The sequence below is a fragment of the Giraffa tippelskirchi genome, chromosome 2 (assembly GCF_054371585.1).
Source record: "Giraffa tippelskirchi isolate mGirTip1 chromosome 2, T2T-mGirTip1v1.2.pri, whole genome shotgun sequence".
Lineage (NCBI taxonomy): Eukaryota > Metazoa > Chordata > Mammalia > Artiodactyla > Giraffidae > Giraffa > Giraffa tippelskirchi.
This window is the reverse complement of record NC_137276.1, coordinates 138843429-138864319: the sequence shown is the minus strand read 5'-3', so window position 1 is coordinate 138864319 and position 20891 is coordinate 138843429. Positions and strand designations below refer to the sequence as shown.

Here is a 20891-nt window from a genome sequence, read left to right as displayed (position 1 = left end):
AATTAAGAGTTTTAAAAGCAGACATGATAGTATAGTGAACCTCCATGTACCTATCACATGCTTTTACATTTACCAGTTTATGGCTGATCTTGGTTCATTTTAGGGCTTCCCTGGTGACTCAGTCAGTAAAGAATCTGCCTGCAATGCAGGAGACCTGGGTTTGATCCCTGGGTAGGGAAGATCCTCTGAAGAAGGAAATGGCAACCCACTCCAATATTTTTGCCTGGAAAATAATCCCATGGACAGAGGAGCTTTGTGGGCTACAGTCCATGGGGTCGTGAAGAGTCAGACATGACTGAGTGGCTAAGCACACATACTGGTTCATTTGTATCATCTACACTTATCTCTCTCTGATCTTATTCTGAAGCAATTCCCAGACATCAGAGCATTTTATCCATAAACATTTCAGTAAAAGAATCTTTATAGGTAACTGTAACTCTGTGAATAATTTTTGTATGATAGGCATCTAATTCTTAGAGATTTTGCCTTCTTAATCCACCAGGTTTCATCACATTTATAGAATTATTTATTTTTCTTTACAGGTTTTCCTTTTACATCTTTCTTTCCTTTCTTATCTTTTGGAGAATTTCTTCCCTTCTTTTGCAATTTTAGCAGTTCTTCAAATCTCCCAAATCCTTTGCGTACCATTATTCCACGCCACCAAGCCTGAATCTGAAAGTAAGAACAGCATCAGCTCATATCTCAATGGACTGGGGACGGTTACAGCTCTTTGTTCAGGTATGCGGTATGTGATTTTCAAAATATGGAGAATGGAATATAGCTAGAACTCTAAACCTTATCTTCTCTCTTTCTCAGTTGGCCAGTCATCCAGGCAAAGAATTTTTAAAGTATTTGGTGCTTTTGCATGCCAGGCATGGTTCTAGGGAAACAGCAGTTGAATACCAGTATCACTGAGTCGGTGGAGCTCACATTCCAGTGAGGGGAAAAGACAATAAACAAGAAACATATGACTGTCTAATTTGACAGATGGTGACAAGTGCCACGGAGGTAACAGTGCACAGCAAGGGGGATGGGTGTGCCTGTACTCTGCCTTCTCTCTTGTTCCGGGACCACCTGTGCTCCTACCTACAGGCCATCTTCATTTGTTCTTTTTCATTTAACTTATTTTATATTGGGGTATAGCCAATTACTATTGTGATAGTTGCAGGTAAACAACGAAGGGACTCAGGCAAACGTATACAAATATCCATTCTCCCCTAAACTCCCCTCCCACCCAGGCTGCCACATAATATCGAGCAAAGTCCCTGTGCTATACAGCCCTCACTTGTTCCTGAGATCCTGTGTTATTTCCTAACACCCACTCAGGAATATCGCTTCTCTAGTAGACTCTTCATACCTGCCAGTGGCTCCCCATTTCTCTCAGAATAAAACTCAAGTCCTGGTCTCTTGCCTTCTCAGACAGCCCATGCTTTCTCTGTGGAGTGTTTCTCCCAAGGTCTTTTTCACCTTTTGAGACCAACAGCATTTTGTCTGTGGAATGTGTATATGTGTGTGCTCAGTCAGTTCAGCCACGCCCAACTCTTTGCAACCCCACGAACTGTAGCCCACCAGGATCCTCTGTCCATGGAATTCTCTAGGCAGGAATACTGGAGTGGGTTGCTGTGTTCTTCTCAAGGGGATCTCCCCAACCCAGGGACTGAACCTGTGTCTCTTGTGTCTCCTGCATTGGCAGATGGATTCTTTACCACTGCACCACCTGGCATGTGTATCTCTCTAAATAAATCCACTTCTTAAAAACACAAACAAAACACCAAAATTCAAGTCCTTGCATTTGCTTACAAAGCCCTGTCGATCTTCCCCCACCCTCTGGACCTCTTCACTCTCCCCTTGCTCACCCGCCCCAGCCATGCAGGCCTCTTTGCTGCTCAGATGCACGTAGGCACCATCTCAGCTCAGGGCCTTGGCCTTTGCTGCTTTCTCTGCCTGGAACACTCTTCCTAATATTCAGATCGTTCATGCCTCCACTTCTTCAAGAACTTGCTCGATTGTCACAGCTATGAACTGAGTTACGTTGCCCCCAATTCATGTGTTGAAGTCTGAACCCCCAGTGTGTTGGTATTTGGAGACGGGGCCTTATAAGGTAATTGAGGTGCAGATAAGGTTGTAAGGGTGAGGTTCTCATGATGGAATCAGTACTCTTACAAGAAGAGACAGATAGCTTGCTCTCTCTGTCATAGGAGGATGCAGTGAAATGGCAGCATCTGTGAGGCGGGAAGGGAAGCTCTCACCATGCTGGCACCATGATCCTGGACTTCAAGCCTCCAGAATGTAAGAAAATAAATTTCTGTTGTTCAAGCCACCCAGTCTATGCTATATTTTAATAGTTGCCTGAGACAGTCAATTTCCCAAAGACTCCTACACTGACCATCTCATTAAACTGAAACCTCTATAAATCTTTTTTTTTAAAAAGATACAAATGAGCTTATTTACAAAACAGAAATAGATTCCCAGACTTAGAAAACAAACTTATGGTTACCAGAGGGGAAGGGTTGTGGGGAGAGATAGATTGGAAGTTTGGAATGGGCGTGTACACACTGCATATTTAAGACAGATAACCAGCAAGGATCGACTGTATAGCACAGGGAACTCTGCTCAATGTTATGTAACAACCTAAATGGGAAAAGAATTTGAAAAAGGATATTAATACATGTATATGTATAACTGAATCACTTTGCTGTAGACCTGAGGCTAACACATTATTAATCAACTAGGCCCCAATATAAAATAAAAATTTAAAAAAAAGGAAGAAGAAGCTAACAGAGCAAGATCAGATGGAAGGAGACTAAATAGAGTAAGTGGCTACTTTAGTAGCCCAGGGAAATGGAAGAGCAGCCGGAACCCTACCAGGTTTTCCTATCTAAATACATGTTTTGACCAAAAAATAAAATAAAACCCCTATAATACACACAGACACACACATACACACACACAACCTCAGTTCCCCTTAGCTTGAACTTTTTTCTAATACCACTTAATCACTTTCTAAAATATGATTATGCTAGAAACAACATAATCACTTTCTAACATCACTTAGAAATCACTTTCTAACATATATCATGTGTTATACTTCATGTTCTTACTCTCACCACACCAGGCTTTAAGCAATATGAGGACAGAAATGTTTGTCCATTTTGTTCAGTAATGTATTTCCAGTGCCTAGAACAGTGCCAGGTACATAGCTGCAGCTCAATAAATATTTGTTGAATGAATGAATGAATGAATGTGGGTGGAGGTACGCTGTTTTATATAAGGGGGCTTGAGGACAGGTGTGTGGATATTTGAACAGAGACTGAACTAAGTGAGGGCCACAGTCTTGCCCACACCCAGGGGGAAGCACCTCTGGACAGAGAGGCAGGAGCACACATGAGCCTTGAAGTAAAGTGAAAATGGGAAGGATGATATAGAGCCTGAAAGCAGCAGACCAGCTAAGGTGGTGACTTTCCAGGGAAGCAGCAGTGCCCAGGAGAGGGATTCCGGAAATTCACAAGGCTTTTTGCGTGTTAAGATTTAACAGAGTTCAATTGTGCGCCACTTACTCTGGTCCACAGAGACTTTCCAAGCGTGTGCAGGCTTGGATAGGTTGGAAGCAACTCATTTCCAGAGCTTCAACTCTCATCCGTCCCCCTCCCTAAAATGTGTCTGCCAAGGAACACAACTGCTGATCCTCCAGTCCCACTACCCCTTCCCAACTGCCCCTTTGGCAGCCCCTCATCCATTTGAATCTGCCCAGGATGGGTTGCCCAAGACTCCAAAAACCTCTGGTTCACTGAAAAAGGGGTAATTCAAAATAGTAGTATTGATGTTGGCTCTAAGGACTGGGTAACCAATCCTTTTATAAGAGAGGTGGTTTCCAGCTCTTTGCCTTCAAGAAAATTGAAGTTAATTTGTCATCTGAGAGCCTACTATCTAATTTTCGGGGGCTATATCTGGAAGGAGTTCAGAGATCTGTGAAGCACTGCCATTTAAAGCAAAACAATACAGGCAAACAAGTTTTTTCCATTCTTTTTCTTGTCAACTTATGAATTTGAACAAGCTTTCTCAGCATTTCATCTGTAAAATAAAAAATAGGAATGGAACTGATGCCAAAACCTATTTCATTCTAGCAATAAGTAATATTTATGCAAGGATATATAAATTCTTAAGAGTCCTTTGGACTGCAAGGAGATCAAACCAGTTAATCCTAAAGGAAATAAACCCTGAATATTCACTGGAAGGACTGATGCTGAAGCTCAAGCTCCAATACTTTGGCCACCTGATTTGAAGAGCCAACTCATTGGAAAAGACCCAGATGGTGGGAAAGACTGAAGGCAAAAGGAGAAGAGGACAGCAGAAGATGAGATAGTTAGATAGCATCACCAACTCAATGGACATGAATTTGAGCAAGCCCTGGGAGATAATAAAGGACAGGGAAGCCTGCCTTGCTGCAGTCCATGGGGTCACAAAGAGTTGGACACAACTTAGCAATTGAACAACAACAACATATAAATTATGTGAAAAAATCTTTCCAAAAATCCTATGTCAAATAATTGAATATCAAAATTTATACTAGATTTTATATTGTTGTGGTCAATTTTATACTAATACTAACTGCACACTCAATCCAGAATGTTAAAATGCTATGACCATAGAAAAAATTTTAATTTACATAAATATTTTTGTAGCCTAGAAATATGAAAGGTGATCTGTAAATTATTTAGATTTTATATATATATATATATATATACAGACACACATATTAAGGTCAATTCTAAAGGGAAAGTAGAATGGAAATACATGTTCAAGAAGTAAAATAAATGACAAAATTTTTGCATGTAAAGTAAGAGTTTGTTCAAATATTTTATAAATTGATGTTTACTGATATCAAATCATAATGGTATTTAGATTCCATTAGATACATTTAAAATATTGATCTAACAACAATATTTTAAGATGACAATATGTAAAATTCATTGGAAAGTAAATCCTTTGCAGTGACTAAACTTAAGGGCAAAAAAAGGTCTAATATCAATTTTAAAATGTGCAAAAGGGTACATTGCTCAAAATACTTCTAGGAAGTATCCTAAAAGTAGTAAGTAATTTCATTTTTCCAGTGTAGTCATCCCTGAGTATATACATATTAAAATTAATATTTCAATATAAACTACTTTTCTTTCGCATTACAGTTTGGGTATTATTTTGATTTATTAAAATTATGTTTGTGGTAGCTTATGTTATCTATGAGTCTAATTTAAAAAGTAAGGGAGGATTCACGTAATATTTATTAGAGAAGTATTTATTAGAAGAATATTTATTTATTATAGAAGTCTGATTTTATTGAGGGCTACTGATAAAGGGTCTTACAGACCAAAGACTAGTTCTTATTTGGGGTAAAATGGAGAGTTGTTGATTTCAGCAAAAGTGCAGCAAGAGTTCACCTAGGTTTCAACAGCGTAGGTCTGACTGCTCAGTGGAAGAATATATATGGTAGGGGAAGCAGGCAATAACAAGGGAGACTAGTTGGAGGGCTAATGCAGTCATCTGGGTGTGAGATGATGCAGGCTTGGTCCAGATGAATGGAGAATACTGAACACTGATTGTAGTGGACACATTCCTGGGCTCTGGGGTATCCTTATGTCTCCACCAGCTTAGTGGGGAATGAGGATCTTAACCCTCTGATGCTTTGTTGGTGGCAGAGCAGAACCCTGGCCTCTAGACCTGTGCTCCACAATGCTTTCATTTGTAACTTTTCAGGCTTATCTGACTGAGTTAACATAAGCCTTTCACTCCAGTTTTAGATCACTTGGGGGTTTGAAGTTTTGGTTTCTTTTGCCTATTTGTTGGCTTCTTATCTGACAAAGAGAAAAGGAACATAAAAGACATAAAAATCCTAGAATTTTTGTTCAAAAATCTCTTGCTTAGCCCTGGGGATGTAAAAGTATTCAATAAGAATCACAATTCTCAAAGTGTAGATGTGCAAACAGCAACCCTATAGGATAATCTGTAAAGTTTAGCAATACCCTACTCCGAGCAACTGTGAATACGTTATCCAAAATCGTTGCTTATTTTACCTTTGTTGTCAATTCTTTCATATTTCTCCTTTCTTTAAGGTATTCCCATACAGCCTCAGTGCCTTTGGCACACACTGACATTGGGGGTTCTTCCATGGGGTTGCCCGTTAGTGTCAGAACTTTCAGATTCACTAGACTATCCAAATTCTCAGGAAGATAAGTGATCAAGTTGTCCTCGAACCGTAATTCTTTCAAAGCTGAAATGAATTTTTTAAAAAATAATGAATTTGTCTTAAAAACTAGCAAAATTAAAGCACACATTGCTTAGTCAAAACGCGTTGAAATGTTTATTTCCTGTTAGACCATGTAACAAAAAAATTTAATGTTTTATAACAACTCAGAGTTGTTGAAGTCAGTGTAAATAAGTGTTAGAGACAGGAAAATAGTAAATACTAAAAAATGTTGAGAACGTTCTATTCTTCCAGAGATTAAGGACAGAATCAGGAGATGACTAAGGAGTATTGCAGATCCAACCCTGTGGCCATTCTTTTTTTTTTTTATCTTTTGCTGTGCTGGGTCTTGGTTGCTGCACGTGGGCTTTCTGTTGTTGCAACAAGTGGGAGCTACATCCTAGTTGTGGTGTGTGGGCTTCTCATTGCAGTGTCTTCTCTTGCTGCAGAGCACTGGCTGTAGGGAGCTTGGGTTTCAATAGTTGTGGTGCGTGGGCCTAGTTGCTTGTGGGATCTTCCCAGACTAGGAACTGATACCGTGACTCTTGCATCGACAGGTGGATTCTTAACCACAAGACCCCCAGGGACGTCCTGCTGCTACTCTTGGAATGTCCCGTGAGTAGGCAACAGAATACACTCATATTCCTTCATCTTGCTTTCATTAAAGAATAGTCACAGTTTGAAAATATATCTATAAACCTGAAGATTCAGCACAATATGGCAAAGAAACATTTTAAAAAGTCTGGTTCTAGGAGGATCTCAGCAGAAACCTGTTAATTTTACAAATACAGAGTGGCTTAGTCTAGTGGAAAATCTTTGCATATTCAAATATGAATGATGTATGATTTTTCATGTCAATCAAATAGGTCCACCCCCAACCTCCCCAGCCCCAACTGCCTTGCTAATTTCATTACTCTGGGTCAATCCTTTTCCTTTTTCTCATAAGTGACTTAGTGATCTAATGCAAATTTACTACAGGACCCCCAAGCCTAAATTCTGGCAGATAATAGGTATTCAGTAAGTTCTGGTTCACAGTATAATAGCTATGAGGATGAATGCCAATCTTCATAGAAGTTGCTATTTTCTTTTCAATTCCCAATAAACTAACTGCCTTTGTGAGGCTTTTAGCTGTACCAATCAGGTACCTTGCTTTCCCCATATCACTAACTAAGAAGCTCTGAAAGGAGATGATGGGGTGGGTCTAAGCTCTCAACATTGAAAAGTGAAGTTGCTCAGTAATGTCCGACTCTTTCGACCCCATGGACTGTAGCCTACCAGGCTCCTCCGTCCATGGGATTTTCCAGGCAGGAGTACTGGAGTGGGTAGCCATTTCCTTCTCCAGGGGATCTTTCCAACCCAGGGATCGAACCAAGGTCTCCCTCATTGTAGGTAGAAGCTTTAACCATCTGAGCCACCAGGGAAGTCTCCTCAACATTGAGACTGATCTTTAGTAGTACAAGGATGCCTTCCATCATGGGAAATGCTAGTCAAACTCCACTGGGTTGTAGATCTACAAAGATTTCTCACCTTGTGCTTGGCAAATAGCATCTGGGAGTTGCTTAATTAGATTGCAGTGGCAATCAAGAATCTCCAAGTTAGGCATTGATCCCAAGGATACAGGCAAGTGCTCAAGATGATTGTTCTCAACATACAGCTCTTTAAGATTCTGAAATAACAGACGAGTATGTTATCATACCATAATAAAAGAATTATGGTAACTAGAATCACCTATGAGTTCCCATATTCTTTCAATGGGAATATTATTCATTAGGATTAAGGGGAAAACACATTTAAAGAATCATCAACAAAAAATATAATTATTCTTGAATTAAGCCATTAGTCATGGTTCCCAGGTATGCAGGGAAAAGAGAACATGGGAATCTAGTGTTTATTTGTTTCACTAGAACTTAATGCAGAAAAACAATTTGGATCATTTAACTACAAATATAATTTGTTCCCTTTCAATAGCTAATTATCCGTGGCAGTTGCTATAGAACTGCAATTGCCTCCATTATCAATCCAACATCGCCCATGTGGAATTAGCCAAAATGTACAGAGAATAGGTTGACTATTTTCAGACTCACTGGGTAAAAATTTAATGTTTCCCTTTTACCCTAAGATTCTGGAGAGTGTGGCATGACACGTACAAGGAGCAAACTGATGAAAGGAGTTCTGTGAACACAGAGCAAAGGAATGAAGAATTAGGAATAGGTGAGAAGTACCCATGCTGTGTACGTCATTACTCAGGTCCATGACTGGGAGCTATGTAGTGGCTTACACCTACTTTATTATTATTAAAAGTGTAGCACCAGGAACATGAAAAAATCATGCTTTAAAGCATGCATACATAAAGACACATTGGTATAGCTACTTTGAATAATGTTATATTTTATCTTTGCTGGGGTTTAGCATAGTGCTGTGGACCCATCTTCAGCATGAACCTGTTGCAATGGTTAAATAAACCATGATATGCTTTCCACCATGCAGGAAGTGGAATCAGACTCTCTCATGCAAAATGCAGATTCCTGGCCACATCATCTGTATGATACTTTAACTTCAAAGTAGTACCACTTTCAGAGAATACTTTTAAAAAGTGGAAATTAATTGGAGAGTGGTATGGCTCAATTTTGCAAATAAAACCTGCCAAACCACACAGAAAGAATGAGTACGCCCTGACATATCCAAGACCAGTCACAATAAAATGTTCTTCAAGTGTGGATCCTGCGGTTGTTCAGGAAGACAGTGGAAGCCTCACAGTGTAATAATGACTTCTTGTTGGGAGCTAGAAATCTAGTATAGATGATTCCACATGCAACCTGTGAGAATACAACCATGTTTTCTCAGTATCAGCCAAGGAATCGGTGGGCATATACTTCTTTGCCTGTTTGTTTGGGGAGGCTTACCTGTAGTCTCCTAATGCATTCTGGCAGATGGGTAAGCTTGGCTCCCTCATCTTGGCCAATGTATAATTTCTCTAAAGACGCTAAAGAAAGGATCTCTTTCGGAAATGAAGAGAACTGATTTCCCGTTAGTCCAAGAATCTTCAGTTTTGAAAGTAAACCGAAGTCTGAAGGTAACTGGAAATATTTCAGAAAGGTAAGTTTCAGATCAGGATTATTTTTAAAAGTAAGAAAATAAATTGGGCTTTTAGTTTTGAGACAAATTTTTTTTTAAAGGGAGCAATTTAGCATCTCCTGCAGATGCAAAGTTGGCCCATATGTTTGCATATATAGTATTTGTACTTGTAGATCTAAAGTCTGGAGTTCTACTTTTTCCCCAACCTCTGTACTCCTTACTTTCATGCTCTGGATAAAGTTAGAGCAATTTTTAACCTATGTTATTGCAAATTTTTCAACTATGGTGTAGCAAATGCTTGACATTACTGAAAGAAAAAGTACAAAGCTTATTAGTATACTATTGCAACTATAATATTCATAATTAATTCAGTTATTAGCACTGATCAATTTAGTGACATGACCTCCATCCTAAAAGGCTTTAGGTCAGCAATTTTGAAACTTTAGTTAAAATACCAGTTGGAAGGAAACAATGAAGACCATTATAATCATATCTTCTGCTCTGCAGTGAATCCCCTGGCTATGTGCCCTGGTATTAGGCAGGCATTGCACAGCTTCCTAGACTTTCAGAGTTGGGAGGCCTTAAAAAGGTCCCTGTTCTTACCCTCTAATATGGTGGTTGGATATGTTCCATAGCGAGTCATCCAGCTCTTATTTAAACACTACCTCCTGGGATGAAAAGATCATTGGATGAAGACCACTCGGATTTCCTTCTACATACTCGGATTTCCTTCTCCTGTCAAAATCTGTGTCACTAATACATCCCCTATTAACCTCTTGCTGGCTCTCTGGAACCACATGGAAAATCTCAATCTTTAAATACATGACACAATCATCCTACTGAATAAGTTATATAGACGCCTATTTTCTTGTAGGAAACCCAACTCTGAATGTTAATAACTTCTTAATTCATTTCGAACCACTTCTGTTACCTGGCTCTATACTTCGCTGGGCAACCTTTCCTCACAGGTCCCTGCGTAACCCTTGGCTTTCCTCCCACCCATTCCCTAACCTGCCATCCTATTTTTCATGAGAATGGTTAGTAGAGTTCAGCTCAACCCAATCTTTCCCTAGATGGGTGGAATAGGTAAATAATTAGTGAATAGATTATCTCCATAGTAGGCTTTCTTTTAATCTATAGGCAAAAGTTTCAAACACTTGGAATAAACCATAAGACATTTTCCTCTTTGTTATGTAGGGTGAGGGCTCATTTTCTTAAAAAGTTATAAAACATTTCCAGTTTTATTTATCTATTTACATCTAGAAAAAGAAAACTCAGAACAAGTCAACCTCCAGAGAAACTTCGCTATTTCAAAATTCATCATCAGGCCCTTAGATCCCTTCAATGCAAAGTATCTGCATTTAGTGCAGTCCTAAATAACAGGGAAAGATTTATCAACCTAAGCACTTCATTATAAACCAGTCATTTCATTCGTATTGTTATATTCTTAGCTCATAGGTTTTGCATTACTTTTTCAAAAGCCCACTGAATGTCTAAAGATTTTTTTTCCAGGATACTCAAGAGCCAATAATTAATACCATCATAGTCATATTATAGCAGAAATAAATTTGGATGTACAGAAAGCCTGCAGAGCATCAGGTGAGAACAATTATTGCTGACAGTATAACTGAGCTGTAGCCATTCTGAAACTGAGTTCTCTCCCTTAATAGTGTGAATGTAAAATGTTGCCTGCCAAATCAGTAAACAAAGGATGTAGCAACCATTGAGCCACTGCAGCCACTGGACCATGAACCCTGAGGGAACTCAGGATGGGAAGAACAGAATAGTGGCCTTAGATAGCTAAGGCTTATATCAAAAAAAATGATTTCAATGAAGTCATTGAAATACATGATTTCAATGAACCCAGACTCTTGTATCTTCCCATATATAGAAAAGTACTGAATTCATTAACTTGAGAATTTGGTTTTCTTTAGGGGTGAATGTTTTTGTTTTGTTTTTTAGCTGCACCTGGTCTTAGTTGTGGCATGTGGGATCTAGCTCCCCAACCAGGGATCGAACCTGGGCCCCCTGCATTGGGAGCACAGAGTCTTCGCCACTAAACTACCAGGGAAGTCAGAATTTGGTTTTCTTTAATTAACAGTTAAATCTTAAGTTCTGACTACCTGGTCTTTGTTATGAAAAGTCCTACATATCCTGGCTCCTCCCTTATCTCCGTGGAGCAGTCCCTCTGAGCTATCTGAGAGGCTGCTTTCTGGGCTTAAGTCCTCAGTTCTGCCCACCAAATAAAACACAGTTCTCAACTTTTAGGTTGTGCATCACTTTTTCAGTCAACAATAGGAATGGACCATACACATAAAATCCATCTAGGTATACATGAAAAGTCAGCTATTTTTGCCTCCATCCAGGCAAGAAAAAGCTACCGGCTAGGCTTCAAGTGCCAAAAGTCCATGAGGTAAATTTGGGGGTGGGAGAGAGAAGAAGCTGGCTTAAAGGCCACTTGTCATTAGAGAGAGAAATGATTGGGAGGTTACTAGAGGGACTGGCATAATAGGAAATTGAGAAAGGAAGACAAAAACCACAGTAATACCATCATAAGAACTGAAGAATCGTAAGTACTGGTACATGGAAATTTCCACGTTCAACATAATAACACTGAACATGTCCATGTTTCTGTGCAGTCTGACTTGCAGTAAAGCTTGGTATTGGATGAGGCTAATCTTTGCTAAGGGGCCATCTGTGTGTGAGTCTCTCCTCTACCCTGACATCTTAAAAAGTCTCACAGGAGAGGATTAGGTATCATTCATGACTCAACAGGATTTAAGTGAACTGTGTTATACTTCCCAAGGGCACTTTATATTCTGATACTTTCACTCCCACTATGGAATAACAGACTTGACTCACTGTAACAGGAATTCTTACATCAGCAGCAGAAGAGTTGGGGATGGGCAGAGGGCTTATCATAGAACCTCTAAAATCCTCCAAGATGGGTTGCTACCTATAATAAGTTGAAATTAAGTACTAGATTCTCTTCCTAAATCTTAAAGTCATCATCAAAATGTTTACTTACAGTTTTGAAACCCTCTAACAATGAGGAAAAAAAAAAACACCCAAAATCCCAAAGTTCTAAAAGTTGAAAATCAAGTAAAAGATTCGAAAAGAACAAAAAACAACTTTAAAGCTAGGACTTTTATAATGTATGAGATACACATTGAGAGTGTTGTTCTCAACCAGGAAAAACAGACATGATATTTGGTTACCGTTGTTGGTTTCTAAACCTTCCATTCTTTCTCTCCAGAACAGTCTTTTAATTTTAACATAACTCTGTTATTTCAAATATTAAAAATTAACAAGGGGGTTTCCTGGTGGTCCAAGGATTAAGAATCTGCCTTTCAATGCAGGGGGCATAAAATATGTGTTATATGTTGTATATATGTAGTTTTGTGTGATTAAAGATTTCTATGTGGCATAATATTCTGCAATTAGGTGTTTTACTTTTTAATAAACATCACAATTTTGAGATCTATCCACACTGGCACATATAACTCCAGTTCACTTATATTATTGTATACTATTCCATTTTATAAATATACCACAATTTACTTGCAAATTCCTCTCCCAACTGACATTCACATTATCGCCTATAAGCCATGATTATCAACAATGCTATGATGAATGATTTTGAACACACCACCCTGCACACACATGGGAGAACTTCTCTGGGGACTAATCTGGTTTTGCAGATATCTGGTTTTGGAACATTAGGGCCTAAGGTTGCACATGTCAGAACTCTGGAAGATGAACCCTGCAGTCCAATGCTGTGGATTGGAATTCTGACTCTACCAGGTACAGGTGTGTGGCCTTGACACGTTAAAAGCCCCATGCCTCATTCTCCTATATCATTGAGGATAATATCACCCATATCAGAAAGTCATTGTGAGTAATGTATGCAAGTTAAGAAAAAAGTCATGCAGGAAGTCAGAAGATCTCAGGAAGGAAAGCAGAGTGTGACAAGACAGTTTAACTGTATTACAAATGTATAAAGTAATCTTCCTCCCAATAACCAATAATTCCAGTCTTATCATGAGAAAAAAAAATCAAACAAATTCCAATAGTGGGGGCATCCTACAGCGTATCTTGCCAGTACACCTCAAAACTAGCAAGGTCATCAGATACAAGGAAAGCCTGGAAAACTCTCACAGCCAAGAAGAGCTGCTAAGTCACTTCAGTCGTGTCCGACTCTGTGCAACCCCATAGACGGCAGCCCACCAGGCTCCCCTGTCCCTGGGATTCTCCAGGCAAGAATACTGGAGTGGTTGCCATTTCCTTCTCCAGTGCATGAAAGGGAAAAGTGAAAGCTAAGTCGCTCAGTCGTGTCCGACTCTTAGCGACCCTAAGAAGACACAAAAACTAAAGGTAATGTAGAAACCTGGATGGGATCCTGAACGGAAAAAGATTAGATCAAAACTAAGGAAACATGGATAAATTATGGACTTCAGTGAATAAAAGTGTATCAATATTGGTTTATTAATTGTAACAAATGTACCATAGTAATCTAAGATGTTAATTGTTGGGGAATCTCAGGGTGGAATATATGGAAGTTCTCTGAAATATGTTCTCAATTTTACTGTAAATCTGAAAGTAACCTAAAAAAGAAAGGCTATTAAAAAAAAAAAGTCATTGTGAGGATTAAATGTGATAATACATGAAAAGCATTTAGCCTAGTGACTGGCACCTACATACTGCAAATAAACATCAGCTACCATTATGATTACCACTGCTATTCAGGCGGGAAAGGTAACATAAATGATGACCTTGTTAGATAGGTCTGTCAATCCCGATTTTCACCCAGAAACTCAGCTCAAATTTTCTGATGTTTAGACATGGACCCACACCAATGTAGGGCCGGGCAGCACGTGACAGCCAGGAAGGGAATCAGTACCTGGCATATTTTGTTATCATCCAGGGCCAAGACTTCCAGGTTCTTCAGCGCACAGATCTGCAACGGACAGTGTTCCAGAAAGTTCTGGCTGAGGTCGAGAAACCGCAGGTTAACCAGGCGCCGGAAGGAGCGGCGCAGCACCCGCAGGCCGGTGTTGCGCAGGTAGAGCAGGAACAGCGAGGTCCACCTGCAGAGGAGGCGCGGGATCTTCTCCAGGTGGTTCCCGCTGAGCCCCAGCTCGGTCATCTGCGAGAGCACGCCCAGGGTGTGCGGGAGGGCGTGGAGGCGGTTGTAAGAGAGGTCCAGCACCGACAGCCTGGTGCACCGGCCCAGCGACTCCGGGAGAACAACCAGGCTGTTGTAGGACACATAGAACTTCTTCAGCTTCGTCAGGTTCCCGATCTCTTCCGGGATGGCCGTGAGCTTGTTCTCATCCAGGTCGATGATCTCCAGGTTGTAGAGACCACACAGCTCCAGAGGGAACGCTGCTAATTGGTTCTGCTTCAGGTGGATCTCCCTCAGTTTGGTCTGGTTCACTATTTCCTTGGGCAGAGATTTCAGGTGGTTTCCAGCCAGTCCGAGCAGCTCGAGGTGGTGAAGGAGTTTGCAGATGACGATGGGGATGTCCGCCAGGTCGGTGCGGGAGAGGCGGAGCTCGCGGAGCTGGCGGACGCCGCTAAGCACCGGCAGGGACGAGGCTTCTAGCGGGTTGTCGCTCAGGTCCAGGCCCTTGAGGTTGCTCAGCTTTCCCAGCTCCGGGCATAGATTCTTCAGCTTGTTCTTGTTCAGGTAGAGAACCCTGACCTTCCTTAAATGCTGAATATCCTTGGGGATTTCTGCAATCTGGTTGTTTTCCAAATGCACTTCCTCTAATTCTCTTAATGCTAAAATGTCTGCTGGAATAGTAAGCAAGTTCTGATTCGAAGCGTCAATGAAAAATATCCTATCAGAGACCTGCTGTGGATCACTTTTCTGCTGAATTCTAGACGAATGTTCGCATTTTGTGCTGTCACTTGACATTCTGATGGAAAGTTCAAATATTCAAAATCTGAAATATTGTGAAAAGGAAGAAACATGTATCAGAGTTGTACCTGTCACCAGATTTAGTATCTTCAAGAGAAATAAAATCAAAATCTAGTTGATTAAATTTAGTGCTCACCGTGACACAACATAAAATGTAGGTTTTTGTGTTTCATGTTGGAAGATAAATCGAAGTGTAGATTCCTCTTTCTCCTAACCTAGGTTGACTGATACAAATAAAAAAAAGATTGTGTGGTTTGTCTAGTCTCACTTTTTAGAAATGCCTATTTTGATTCTATTTTCAGGTTGGGGGTATAGAAGGCTGCAAAAGATCATTGCTCTTACCATAAACACTGAGAAAACACTAGGAAAAATAGCATTTTAAAATATTGCATTTGAGGGAGTTCCCTGGTGGTCTAGAGGATAGAATTCCAGGCTTTCACTGCTGTGACCGGGGTCCAATTCCTGGGTGGGGAACTGCTATCTTGCAAGCCAAGCAGCCAAAAAACAAAACAAAAATTGCATTTTCCCTTAAATCCATCATAAAGTTGTAGATGTAAAGAAGGCCAATAGAATTAAATTCAAGAGATGAACTGCCTTCTAAATACGGAGAGACCAGTGGGCACTTTCGTGCCTGGTGGAACTTTTAAATTTTAGGACTGGCAGGTGGAGGATCAAGCCTTCCATAGGCATAGGTAACAGCCATATGTGAGCTGGCATGATGAATTATAATCTGTGAAACTGAGGGTAGTTACCAGTTAGATCCATTAAACTATAACTTGCTTAATAAATAAAAAACTAACCTGCCTTCCAGAGAAGGCAATGGCAACCCACTCCAGTACTCTTGCCTGGAAAAATCCCATGGATGGAGGAGCCTGGTGGGCTACAGTCCATGGGGTTGCTAACATTCGGACATGACTGAGCGACTTCACTTTCACTTTTCACTTTCATGCATTGGAGAAGGAAATGGCAACCCACTCCAGTGTTCTTGCCTGGAAAATCCCAGGATGGGGGAGCCTGTGGGCTGCCGTCTATGGGGTCACACAGAGTCAGACACCACTGAAGTGACTTAGCAGCAGCAACCTGCCTTCACGGACCAAGCTCATTTTGTTTTGTTTTTTAACAAAAAGCATTGTGTAGCCTAAACAATGTTAAAAGACCCTTCACCACCACTATGGATAGTATCGCTCACTAAGAGTCTTGAGATGTTTGCCCAGTGTGTTTTTCAGGAACTTGGAGTCAGCTGTTGACCAGTTGGCACTCCAGCCAGTTAAGACTGGTTGGCAGTACTGAGCCTGTACCTGGGTATGTGTGTTTGATCGGTGACCATTTGCCATCAGAAGCTCAAGAACTCTGCCCCCAGGGTGAGCTAATGTCACCAAATTCTGAGCATGTATCCCAGGAGGCAGCGTGTAGCTTAGTTGTGCCTGCTGCTGCTGCTGCTGCTGCTAAGTTGCTTCAGTCGTGTCCGACTCTGTGCAACCCCATAGACGGCAGCCCACCAGGCTCCGCCGTCCCTGGGATTCTCCAGGCAAGAATACTGGAGTGGGTTGCCGTTTCCTTCTCCAGTGCATGAAAGGGAAAAGTGAAAGTGAAGTCGCTCAGTCGTCCGACTCTTAGCGACCCCATGGACTGTAGCCTACCAGGCTCCTCCGTCCATGGGATTTTCCAGGCAAGAGTACTGGAGTGGGGTGCCATTGCCTTCTCCGGTTGTGCCTGCACAGAAGGACAATTATCTCACTTTTTAAAATCTATAATTACCTTTCCCCATACTCCCCAGACCTCAGGCCACCCTGCTTGTCTCATAAATATCCCAAGTCCCTTGTCTTTAGGGAGGTGATTTGTGATTTGTTCTTTCTCCTCACTTGACTTATTCATGATAAACCTGTTTTTTGCTACAAACCTCCACCTCTCATTGTTTGGCTTGCTTTGTTCTCAGGCAAATGAACCTGGCTTGGTAACAATAGGTCCACAGGGTTGCAAAAGAGATAGACATGACTTAGAGACTAAACCAAACCAAGCCGTTGGTTATTAATACACGCACACACATACACACGCACAGCCTAAGGGGGAAGGCAGGAAAGACTATGACATGATGGTGGCTGGGTTGACTGTGGCACCTCTGACTTGCCTTCTAGGGTGGGGTCTTTTCTGCTGGAGGACTAGGCCTTCCATCCAGCATAGAGGCCCAGTCAAGATGGAGAGGGGTGAATTTCCAGTCCCACACTTAATGTTTTTGCTGCTTGCAGCATAGCAGTGTGTGATTCAGATCCTTGTTTCTATAGGCCTAGCCCCCGAAAGAGTTATGAGATGGTGTGGCTCTCTGTTATTTAAAGAAAGGAAAAGATGGGGAATTCCCTGGTGGTCCAGTGGTTAGAACTACTTGCTTTCAGTGCCATGCGCCTGGGTTTGATCCCCCAGTCAGGGAATCCCACAAGCCACGTGGCCAAAAAAGAGAGACGATGTATCATGGATTAAATTATGTCTAGGGCTAGTTGTCTCTAACATTTTTGTCTTTATCTAATAGTGTCAAGTCCTGCAGGATAAAATCTCATTTCCTAAATACGAATGACTGACGATGCTGATGGCTTTTAGGCGATCGACAGTATTCAGACTGAGGTGAAAATATAAATAAAAATAAGAAATTATAAATAAAAGAGAGAATACCAAGGACAGTTACATGTTCCAGGTTTTACTTAACCTATTTAATCCTCACAAGAACTCTAAGAAGGAGGTACTATTACAATCCCTGTTTCACAAGTAAAGAAACAACCGAAAGGCTCTTCTCAAGACCATAGGAGGAAGTGGAAGAAGGAGCAGAACATTTGACTTAACCTCACTCACATCCTCAGTGGCACCCCACTCCAGTACTCCTGCCTGGAAAATCCCATGGATGGAGGAGCCTGGTAGGCTGCAGTCCATGGGGTCGCGATTTCACTTTCACTTTTCACTTTCATGCATTGGAGAAGGAAATGGCGACCCACTCCAGTGTTCTTGCCTGGAGAATCCCAGGGACGGTGGAGCCTGTTGGGCTGCCGTCTATGGGGTCGTGCAGAGTCGGACACGACTGAAGCGACTTAGCAGCAGCAGCAGCACTCACTTCCTCACCTGGGCTTTTAACATCATTTGTTCTCCAGAAACCTGGTTTTAACTAAAATCTTAGATGTGAAGTTTCAGGCTTGATTTTTCTTTTTCAGTCTTCCAACAGAGCTATCTGGGGGAAATTTGTGTGCACTGGCCACTCTAATTAGGGTTAGTTAGCACAAGTATGTCTGGGCTTCCAGACACATAAAAGAACTTATTTCTCTTAACATTCATCCTGTTCCATGATGAGACCTGCCTAGAAGGTCTCTATGTGTGTATTAGAGCACATGAATCATATCCCACATGTGTTTGGAATCAAGTTGATAACCCTATGAAAGCTATTTATATTGTATATGCATTGTTGTTAGTTGCTCAGTCATGTCTGACTCTGTGACCTCATGGAGTGTAGCCCACCAGGTTCCTCTGTCCATGGAATTCTCCAGGCAAGAATACTGGAGTGGGTTGCCATTCCCTTCTCTAGGGGATCTTCCCAACTCAGGGGTCAAACCCAGGTCTCCTGCATTGCAGGCAGATTCTTTACCTTCTGAGCCACCAGGGAAGTCCAAAATGTCAACTCCTTCGAGCCGGATTCGAACCAGCGACCTAAGGATGCCTGACAAACTTCACACTACAGTCCTCCGCTCTACCAACTGAGCTATCGAAGGAATTGCACTGTGTATGCATTTTTAGTGGACTTAATAAAAGGAGGTTGTAAAGCCAGGATTTACAACAGCTGCCAGTAAGTAAGAATAGGGAAGATTGATTCTTTATTGGCTATTTTTAACTAGGGATTGCTTTCTGGATGTACTTTTACAACTCAGTATTACTGAGAAGTTTCTGAGTGGAATTACTCTTCAAGGGGCTTCTCAGGTGTCACTAGTGGTAAAGAATCCACCTGCCAAAGCAGGAGACAAGAGATGCAGGTTCTATCCCTGGGTCAGGTAGATCCCCTGGAGAAGGAAATGGCGACCCACTCCAACATTCTTGCCATGGACAGAGGAGCCTGGCAGGCTACATTCCATGGGGTCACAAAGAGTCAGACACACCTTAGCGACTAAACAACAGCAGCCCAGGGAAGGGAGTGTGCTGAACTGTACCTACATTCACATTTCAGTATTTCAGGCTACCTTTCAACTTTGCTGGTAACACATGGGGTCTTTTCTATCCTCATGTTTAATCTGAAGAAATACTTGCAGTGATGCTTAAAATCTGTGGGTTACAGAGTGTTTCAAGAGACCTCTGCCTTGCCTGGAACAATTTCTTGGCAGTGGAGCATGGTCTGGAAATGCCTGGCTGGGTAGTGGGAGGGAGAGAGGACTCAGATATTTTCTTTTTCACCTTTGAAAATAATAAACATCATAAATGACCTGTTTTTACCTTGAGGATCTTCCTCGCACATTTTTCAGACAAGGAGTCTCTGGCTCCAGAGTCATCTGCAAGGCCCTTTCACTTCCTTCTCTTTGACCTGTGGCAACCCCAAACAGAAGGCCTTCCTTTCTTCCTTCCTTTTCTCTCCTCCAGGCCCAAGTATCAAATCCTGATCCATTTACCTGGTAACTAACGCTGGGTTTTGTCTCCTTATTCCTAAACTCCTGAGATGCTTCAGACCTCTTCTCCTCTGCCCGCGTGCGAAGTCACTTCTGTCGTGTTCGGCTCTGTGCGACCTTATGGACCGTAGCCCGCCAGACTCCTCTGTCTATGGGATTCTCCAGGCCAGAATACTAGAGTGGGTTGCCATTTCCTTTTCCAGGGGATCTTCCCGACCCAAGGATCAAACCCGCCTCTCTTATGCTTCCTGCATTGGCAGGCAGGTTTTTTGTTTTTGTTGTTTTTTTTTTAACCACTAGCGCCACCAAATCCTTCCTCCATCAGCTGTTCCCAATCTGAGAGCTCCCTGCCCCGTAACAGCTGTGCTTCTCAGAGGATGCACAGGACTCCACGTGGATCCGGTCTGACTTGCTTCCCCTCTAAAACACACCCAGTCTGCTCATCTGGGCAGCCCTAAGTACCTGCTCATCTCTAAAACGCACAAAGCAGTTGCGCCCTCTGGCAAGTTCAACCGGACCGGTCAGGACGATACCTCCTCCAAGAAGCCCTCCCTGATGGCCCCGCCCCTCCACAAGGCTGATCAACAAGCCCCTTTATGCTCCCTTACCTCCGTCCGCCCTAGCTGTGGTGGGCGACTCAGCTTTTGCACCTAGCCTCTGCAGGTATGAGCACAACTTGGGGAGCGGACTGTGTCATAATCATCTTTGTATCCCTGGCCCCTAGTCCATCAGCCATGCCCCCTAAACCTGGAGAACTTCTCTCTGCAAAAGAACCGGGATGCCCTGCCTCCGTGTGTCTTTAACCCACGGTAGGGGACCAGGACCCAGATGGTGAACAAGGAGCATCCACAGCATCGGCGGTCACTACCTGCCCAGCCAGGCCTCCGGGACCGAGCGGGTAGTGGCAGAGGTTTGCAGAGCCAGCCGGCTAGGCGCTCAGGGTAGCGAGATGGGTCCACACCGCTCGCAGCTCTTCCGCTGCGACGCGCGGAGCAGGAGCACGCGCTCGGTCGTCATGACAACGCCG

At 42.1% G+C, this 20891-nt stretch overlaps 1 protein-coding gene and 1 non-coding gene across 20 annotated transcripts; both read right to left on the bottom strand.

Annotated features, from left to right (window-relative positions):
- Positions 1-508: 508 nt before the first annotated feature.
- On the bottom strand, positions 509-20858 carry LRRIQ4 (leucine rich repeats and IQ motif containing 4). 19 transcript variants are annotated; one of them, XM_081570803.1, is made up of 8 exons: positions 19695-20512; positions 19445-19610; positions 15373-15460; positions 14214-15261; positions 9142-9315; positions 7766-7904; positions 6069-6265; positions 509-672 (listed from the first exon to the last, which is right to left on the bottom strand). In XM_081570803.1, the coding sequence occupies exons 4-8, from the start codon at positions 15231-15233 to the stop codon at positions 523-525; spliced, it is 1680 nt and encodes a 559-aa protein (XP_081426929.1). In that variant the 5' UTR covers positions 15234-15261; positions 15373-15460; positions 19445-19610; positions 19695-20512; the 3' UTR covers positions 509-522. The 19 variants fall into 19 exon arrangements, with proteins under 19 accessions (XP_081426929.1, XP_081426925.1, XP_081426933.1 ...); XM_081570799.1 differs by lacking the exon at positions 19445-19610 and having other exon boundaries at positions 20473-20858; XM_081570807.1 differs by lacking the exon at positions 19445-19610 and having other exon boundaries at positions 19868-20046.
- Positions 18893-18982, bottom strand: TRNAY-GUA (transfer RNA tyrosine (anticodon GUA)). Its single transcript is given in 2 exon segments — positions 18893-18928; positions 18946-18982. It is a non-coding gene; the product is annotated as a tRNA-Tyr (tRNA).
- Positions 20859-20891: the final 33 nt, after the last annotated feature.

Bases quoted from the DNA above. Each gene is read 5' to 3' on its own strand.
- LRRIQ4 (XM_081570802.1), bottom strand. From the start codon at position 15,233: ATGTCAAGTGACAGCACAAAATGCGAACATTCGTCTAGAATTCAGCAG. The intron at 7,905-9,141 runs GTAAGCCTCCCC...CTGTTATTTCAG, and splicing joins AATGCATTAGGAGACTACAG to AATCTTAAAGAGCTGTATGT. The intron at 6,266-7,765 runs GTGAGAAATCTT...AATTCATTTCAG, and splicing joins TGCTATTTGCCAAGCACAAG to CTTTGAAAGAATTACGGTTC.